Raw genomic sequence first — 8,581 nt, 5'->3', positions numbered from 1 at the left:
GTTCTGGCACTGCGCTCTGACCATGATTTCAGCACCTTTCCACACCGGACAGCAACGGCGCACAGATGCCAGGATGGACACCTTCCCAGCCCGCTAACTCTTTTCTCAAAAGGTGAGGTTCCTTTGCATGCTAAAATATGGATACCAAATGATAGTGCAGCTTTAACAGACAACGGAAGCCCCTGTTGCATTTGATGGAACTGAGCCAAACCCAAACAAAACAGATTTTTTTCTCCTCCCCCCCACCCCTCCCCCCCATAAACATATTATCTTTTTTTTTTCCCCAAAGTCGTAAAAGGCACAAACAGGTAGCAAGAAGGCGTGGGTGAAGTATGTCCCGCCAAGCGCTCTCTTTTGGCCCTCGTCACTGATCTTTCCTCCACTCAGGTGATGACTGTGGGGCCCCTCCGGCCGGTTCTCTCATGAATCTGGGAGATTTTCAGCGCAATGGCTATGAGAGGGCTCAGCACTGCCTGGAAAAGGAGGAAAAACAGTCTATGAACAACTCACATCAGTCACAGGAGGGCTGCTGTGATTGGTTTCTGTCGCAAGCGTCTGGATTCAAGTATGATTTGTAGCTTATAGGCAGAGTCAGTAGCTGGCGCGACACCTGTTTGCCAGACCCTGGTTCCTCTTCCATAAAAGGAGAGTGGAGGGAGTAGGGCGGGGACCCTGGGGAGGAGATGGCCTCCAGAGTCTTGTCCCGCCCCCCCCCCCAAATGCTGATCTCAGACGCGAACCTACCACCCCAGCTCCCAGAGCATTGGGGCATTTCATGAACAGAACTCTGTGAATTAAGGAAGTTCAGAAAACGCCACAGTCTTCCTCTGCTACACTCCCTGCCCCTGACACCATGTACACCCCCAAAACACGTACGTGCACCAGAACTTGAGGAAAAACATTCATTCTCCAGCCTGTGACCCCAGGCCTGAAAAGCCTACTATCTTGATGTTCCAAGAGAAGAAGACCAACCCATCGGCCAGCGTCGCAGAAAGAACTGTTCATTTCTTCCCATCAAATAACACGGTGGCGGGGCGCCTGGGTGGCGCAGTCGGTTAAGCGTCCGACTTCAGCCAGGTCACGATCTCGCGGTCCGGGAGTTCGAGCCCCGCGTCAGGCTCTGGGCTGATGGCTCAGAGCCTGGAGCCTGTTTCCGATTCTGTGTCCCTCTCTCTCTGCCCCTCCCCCGTTCATGCTCTGTCTCTCTCTGTCCCAAAAATAAATAAATGTTGAAAAAAAAAATTAAAAAAAAAAAAAAACAAATAACACGGTGGCTCACAAGGCTCCTCAAGGTCCCCCAGAAGGAGGGTGGTTTAGACACCTAAGCAATAGGTCCCCAGAAAGGCAAAGGACACGCAGAAGAGAATCATTTCTTGCCCTCTAGCTGCTTATCAGGTCACAGGAGTAAGGCATCGTTTCCCAGAGTGTGGGACACGTACACATACACATAGATGACACGGGAAGTTATTTTAGATGGTTCACGGACATGGCGTTACCTACAAAATGTGAGAAAGTTACTCTGTTTTCCATTCTTCTTCAATCATCCTAATGCATCAAGGAGAAACTCTTTAATACATTAACCAAAAGAGAGCGTGCCTCAGACAAGCATTACCTAGATAGAAGGCACTATCATTGCAGGTTTTATTGGATTCATTTTTGTGGTGAGCTTTTATTTATCAAGGGATACTGGTTTTTTTTTTCATGTAGATGAAAACTTTCTATAATAAATAAGTACTGAAGTGAAAGAAAAGTAAGACCATTTCAGGACAAATACTACTACAGGGATACCAATAAAAGACACATTTGGGAAATACTGGCATAAAGGGAAGAAACAAAGATACCGTGTTGAGGAGAATAAAGCCTGTCATTTTCAGAGGGGAGAGGAGAATTCTGTTACATGCAACCCTCACCTCTTCCTGACAGAGACAGGGATGAAGGGAGCATATGTGTTCTAACTGGACAACAAGAGCACAAGCAAATGCCCAGGGCCCGAGAACAAGCGCAATAGCCCAGTGTGTCCTCAGTGGAGTGTAGGCACAGGGTAGTCCTAAGTGACAAGTGAATAAGACTTGTTTGATTTTTTTTTAATGTTTTATTTTTGAGAGAGACAGAGCACAAGCAGGGGAGGGGCAAAGAGAGAGGGAGACACAGAATCCGAAGCAGGCTCCGCGCTCTGAGCTGTCAGCACAGAGCCCGACGCGGGGCTCGAACTCATGGACTGTGAGATCATGACCTGAGCTGAAGTCGGACACAGACGCTTAACCGACTGTGCCACCCAGGCGCCCCGTCATAAGCACACTCCTTAATCCCCACTGCCCATTTCACCCACCCCCTACCCACCTCCCCTCTGGATCATTACTTTGTTCTCTAGTTAAGAGTCTGTTTCTTGGTTTGTCTCTCTCTCTCTCTTTTTTTTAAATTCTGCTTTCTCCTTTGTTTCTTAAATTCCACATATAAGTGAAACCATACAGTCTTTCTCCGACTTATTTCGCTTAGTGTAATACTCTCCAGTTCCATCCGTGTTGTTGGAAATGGCAAGATTTCATACTTTTCTCTGCTGAGTAATATTCTCTTGTGTATATATGCCATATCTTTTTTTTCTCCCTCAGATCTAGGGCTAGGATTAGGGCCAACATCCCGTCTATTTAAGAAAACGCAGTGAAATTGAACTTGGCACTTCAAGAACTGAAAAAGTAAGACGTACTTGACTTCACATCGTTGCAAGGGTCGAGATCAAAAACTTTGAACTCCACATCTTTAAGTGATGGCATCTACTGGCAAGGTGATAGGGAAGCACAGTTTTAACCAATGCTATAAACACTGCCACATTCTCTTAACTGATTTCCACCGAACTGGGAGACAAACAAACCTAAGCTTTCTGTTTCTGTAAAACATCCTGAATGAGGTCACCAGCACAGGAGCTGTGACTAGTACATCACTTTCTAATCTGCTCACCTACTTGAGCCTCTAACGAGTGGATTATGTGCTTATCAGGAATCAGTTAAGTTTGTTCCTAAATAAGTTAATACCTGTTATGCTTGTTGTTCAGAATATGCAATTATTAAACTGTATGTAAACCAGTGAGATGTGAGTATACACAGGAAGAGTTCTATGAAAATTAAGTTGAATGTTTTGGAAAGAGTTCGGTAATGGCAATGAGCTAATCCTGAGAAATTAATGTGAGAGAGATACAGTGAAACACTAGGGAAGAATAGAAAGTGTGCAGAATGGTAAGACAGGGTCTTATGCTAAGAGGAAAATGATTTCACTCACGTGTGGAATTTGAGAAACACAACAGATAACACAGGGGAAGGGAAGGAAAAATAAAATTTAAAAAAAAAAGAGGGAGGCAAACCATAAGAGACTCTTTAATTCAGAGAACAAACTGAGGGCTGCTGGAGGGGAGGTGAATGGAGGGATGGGTTAAATGGGTGATGGGAATTAAGGAAGGCACTTTTGGGAATGAGGACTGGGTGTCATATGTACAAGGTGAATCATTGGGTTCCACTCTCCTGAAGCCAAGATTACACTGGATGTTAATTAACTTGAATTTAAATTTTTAAAAAATGTACAAAACACTTTCTTCAGATTGCTCCTCAAGTGTGTTTAAATTCCCGCTAGCTATAAACAAATTAAAGGCAAACATTACTGATGAATAATGAGTGGGAATCTTCTTAAGAAAGATAATCACACCAGCACACAGTGTGCTCATGTTCAAAGAAAAGGTCTGAGATCACTATTAAAATATTGAACAATAAATATATACTTTGGTGTTTTGGGCTAAAAATACAATGGTCAAGATGTGCGCTTAGTTACTTCTTTAAACTCTTTCTAGACTCATGAACCAAGCACTCGTCCCTCGCTTTGATCATGTCAGAGTAAAAGGCTTCAGTGGCACTTATGCATAAGGAAAGGAGAGAAATACAATTTTGGAGACTCCATATGAGGAAGACCTTGAGCATGGGGGCCCCCAACTGGAGCAGAGAGCTCCAGGCCAGCACAGCACAGAAGCTGTGAAGTTATCTACCCTCAAGGGACTGTGAGGGTTTGGGAAGAAGGACATTAGTGATGATCACCATGGACTGAACACTACTGAGGTCTTTTCACCCATTTTCCAGCAACCCAGAAAGTCTTCAGATGTTTGTATGACCCTACAGAGTTCTGGGACAGGTCCCTAAAAATGCCCAAGATTAAAATGTGGAATGGTTGCTTCAAGTCATAAATTAAGGATCATAGGGCAATGTCTTTTTTTCTTGCCTGAGTGTATAAAGTAAATATATATGTTCTAGAATAATTGGTCATGCCTTGCGGGCAGGAGTTTTGTTTAACTCAGAGCTTTTCAGAAGAGTGCTTGCTACTTAGGAGGTATTCAATGGATATCAGCGGCTATATCAGCTTGGTAAAAAGAAGATGATGAGGCAGACAGAGACCTTCTGTGACCATCGTGCAGGGGGCCCTGGGCAAGTGGAAGGGTCACTGGACGTTTGCTGTCATGGTTTTCTTCAGAAATCACAGCTTTTATACATGTGAACCCCAAACGCTTCTATCATCCCCCATGCATCGTGAAAAAGAGGGGAGGGGTGTCTGGGGGCTCAGTCGGTTGAGCGTCCGACTTCGGCTCAGGTCATGATCTCCCAGTCTGTGAGTTTGAGCCCCACGTCGGGCTCTGTGCTGACAGCTCGGAGCCTGGAGCCTGCTTCGGATTCTGTGTCTCCCTCTCTCTCTGCCCCTCCCTGGCTCATGCTCTGTCTCTCTGTCAAAAATAAACATTAAAAAATAAATAAAAAGAAAAAGAGTGAAGGGAGATTAATTTTCCTGAGACAATGGGAAAGGCCCTGAGAATGAATAGTGAGCCAAGGAGTTAAAAATTAGAAGCCTACACATGTGAGATTTCCGAGGTAGCACGAGAGGCAGAGAGGAACATGAGTTTTGAGATCTTCTTGTCACAGATGAGGAAACACAGAGAGTAGCCAGGTTGGGCCCAGAGTCACACGTCTGTTTGGTGGCTGAGCAAAGAACATAGTGATGCCTCCTTGACGGCTCTTTGCATCCCACAATCCTGAACACGAGGAATGACCAGGAAAACAGACTGGATGAAAGGGGCGAAGTGGGAGGGATGACGGAACAGTGGGGTCGTCACCCACTGCACCGGACAAGTCCCAGCTCAGTTGAGCGGTCAGACGGGACGGACCAGCCATCTGTACTGACCAAGAGCAGGAGGGACAGTAAGAAGAAGAGTGTTTCTGGTTAAGTGAATGCGTTAGAAGGTCCGAGGTGACTCTTCATGAATAAAGGGACTAAGCTCATACAGCCTTTAATCGATGAGAAATAGAACATCTTTGTTTTTTCTCAGAAGTGCTTGACATAGTTTTTCTACGCTCAAGAGCAAGAAGGAGCGAGTACGTCTCTTGCTGCAAATGGATGGCAATGTATCCATCCAACAGCACTCTCAGTGTGGCTCCAATGTCTTCCTCCATCTTGGACAGTTGGGAGAGATATTTCCTACCATCTTTAGTTAATAAGCCTACTGGGCTGCAGAAGGAATTGGAGGCTGTCCCTACTTAAAATTCGGATGCTTTGTTTATCGTGGGTTTTAATTACGTTGATTTTGATTTTTTTGAGTTTATTTATTTTGAGAGAGAGAAAGAACACATGTGTATGAGTGGCGGAGGGGGGGAGAGAGAGAGAGAGAGAGAGAGAGAGAGGGAGAGGGAGAGAAAGAATCCCAAGTAGGCTCCAGGCAGAGCCTGACTCAGGGCCTGATCTCACCAACCTGTGAGATCAAAAACCCACAATCAAAAGTTGGCTGCTTAACCAATTGAGCCGCTAAGGCACCCCAGCGCTGATGTTGATTTTTAAAAATATTGCATTGCAATATTTATTTTGATTGCTGAGTTTTGGGTGCCTTTTTAAATTGTGCATCTAGCTAACCTCACCCTAAGCCCTGTCCTGTATTAGGCTGTAACCTGTTCGTGCTCCCTGGAGGGACAGAGTGGGTTTTTCCTTTCACTTTTTCTCCCATCTCCTCCTCCTTTATGTTGCTGTGGTGGTGGTTTTGATCCATATGCGTGTAAATTAGGGTCACAAAAACAAACCCCTAAGCAATAGACAGGAGAAGTGTAAATGATCTGGACGTAACAAGACTCAAAGTAAATAGTTAACTGATTTTTTCTAATTTTGGAGAAAAAAAATACATCACTTATGAAGTCAGATTTGTCAGAATTTGTGGAGAGAACCTTGCACTGGACCTGTCTTGAAGGAGGAACATGACTTTCGTGGTCAGGGAGGTGTGGGTGTGGGGAGGATGGGGGGGTGGAGGGAGGGGATAACGGCACTTTTTCGAGTTCCTGGTCGGGAGCAGGTACTACAACCCAGGAGAATGCAGCTCCCTGACCAACAGAAGATACGGACCCTCTAGAGTCAATAAGATAGGAACTGGTAACAAATGCCACCTGCTCCTGATTCTTAGAGGCCGCTGGCATCCCCGCTCCTGCTGATCTCCCTGCCCCCCACCCCTGATTTCAGGCCAACATTTCGTTTTAGTCCACATGCTGTGGGCTTGGTTTAAGGCAGTGGTTCTCAAACCTGAGCGTGCATCAGAATCCGGGTAGGGTCTGTGAACGTGTAGACTGCTGGTCCCCTCCCCGAGCTCCTGAGCCAGGCGGTCTGAGGAAAGGCCCAAGAATGTGCATTTCTAACAAGTTGCAGGTAATGCTGCTGCTCGGGGCCCACACTTTGCCAACCGCTGCTCCAAGGTGCTGATTACTGGGCCTGCCGAATTCTTTGCTCCAGCTCGGTTTTCTTTTCTTTTCTTTTTTTTTTTTAAATGTCTTTAAAATTCTTTTATTTTAGAGAGATAGCAGAAGCAGGGGAGAGGGGCTGAGGAAGAGAGACAGAGAATCTCAAGCAGGCTCCACGCGCAACATGGAGCCCGACGTGGGGCTCGATCCCACGACCCTTGGATCATGACTTAAGCTGAAATCAAGAGTCAGACTTTCAGCCAACTGAGCCTCCCAGGCGCCCCTCAAAGTTTGGTGTTCTTGTTCACATCACACAATTCCACAGCTGACCAGACCAGGAGCGGGTCCCTGACTCACAGTCGGCCATCAAAGGCTGGTCAGCAACCTTCCAGATAACAGGGGACAAAACCCAGCTGATCAGATTCTTTCCCTCGGGGATTAAACTGATAGGTAATGAAAGAATGAGGCAGTTACCAGTGGGAGCGAAATTAACCCCGAGGTTAGAATTAATTAGCCACGAGGGTATAAGGCGCCATGGTTATGCCAAGGCAGGGACTCTGGGAAAGATGACAAAGAATTAAAAGAAAGAAACCAGGAAAAATAAAGATTAAAGACAACAGAGGAAAATAATAAAGAGTTGGCAGAAAGAAAAAAGAAAAACAAACCCGTGTGAATCCCAGTAATCTCTAAAGGAAAGATCCATTAACTCCCACCAGGGGGCCTGGATCTATTACTTTGTTCAAGGTCTGGCCTCCAGGACCTGGCCCTGTGACAGGACTCACCCTTGGATTTCTTGAGCTAACCCTTGGTCTCTGGGTACTCTAAAATAAATCAAACTTTTAAAACAAACGAAAACAAAATCACTTTGATCAAATAAACTCACCCAACTTGTTTCTCTTGGGTCATTTTGAGGGACCAGCATTGCCCAGCTTTCTACCACCAGCGAGAAAAAAAGCTTTTTTTTTTCCCCTTAGAAAACAACACTTCTGGCCAACCAAAATTAATTTCCTCACCAGATCAGCTCATGGCTGCACCAGCCTCTCCCACCAAATCTCTCCCAAGGCTGGGCCGGAAGTGCCCTTCGGTGGGTCTTCCTCTCGCTCTCCCATGTGCAAGCAGCTACCAGTCCCACGGATCGTATTTGCACAGTGGCTCCCCGACCCCCCACTCCCCACTCACCCCATCGCTCCCTCCTCTGCCACCCCTGGATTGCAGGAAGCTGCCGACTGTTCTCAGCCTCACCACACCGAGCTTTAGGGACTCGGACTCGTTCACCTGACGCCCTGATGTACAAGTCTCCGATGATCCCTCCGAGACCATTCTCAGCCCCTCTTGGCATGGCTGTTAGGCTCTGGGTGGCTGGGTCTCACTCTCTCTGGTGGGCAGACTAACAGCCCCCCAGACGTCAGTCCTAATCCCTGGAGTCTATCAATGTGACCTCAGGTGGGGTGGCAGGGTGGGGGGAAGGTTCTTTCCAGATGTGAGTAAGCTAAAGATCTTGAGATGGGGAGATTGTCCAGCTGGGCCCTAAATGCAATCGCTGCTGTCCTCAGATGAGGGAGGCAGATGGAGATCACATACAGGCACACAGAGGAGCTGAGACAAGTCGCAGCCCGAGGGTGGGGGGGATACAGCCACAAGGCAGGCGTGGTTCCAGCTGCTAAAAGATGGAGGGGGCAAGGAAGGTTCTCTCCCGGAGCCTCCCGAGGGAGTGCGACGCCCCGATCACAGAATGCCAGCCTCCTGAACCAGGAGAGATCCATTTCCGTTGTTTGAAGCCATCCAGTCTCTGGGACTGAGTTACAGCAGCCACAGCAAATGACTGCACCCTTCCTTTTCGC

General features: G+C 46.8%; 1 protein-coding gene across 1 annotated transcript in view; it reads right to left on the bottom strand.

Moving 5' to 3' along the window:
• Nucleotides 1–282: 282 nt before the first annotated feature.
• PGM5 (phosphoglucomutase 5) overlaps nt 283–8,581 on the bottom strand; it is a 179,831-nt gene continuing 171,532 nt past the window's right edge. Inside the window, exon 11 of the mRNA XM_030293823.1 lies at nt 283–473. Within this exon, the coding sequence (XP_030149683.1) occupies nt 384–473 (90 nt within the window). The 3' untranslated portion in view covers nt 283–383. The remainder of the gene's footprint in view (nt 474–8,581) is intronic.

This window comes from Lynx canadensis, chromosome D4, assembly GCF_007474595.2.
Source record: "Lynx canadensis isolate LIC74 chromosome D4, mLynCan4.pri.v2, whole genome shotgun sequence".
Lineage (NCBI taxonomy): Eukaryota > Metazoa > Chordata > Mammalia > Carnivora > Felidae > Lynx > Lynx canadensis.
Note: the sequence above shows the minus strand (reverse complement) of the source record. Positions and strands in the feature narration are given on the sequence as shown.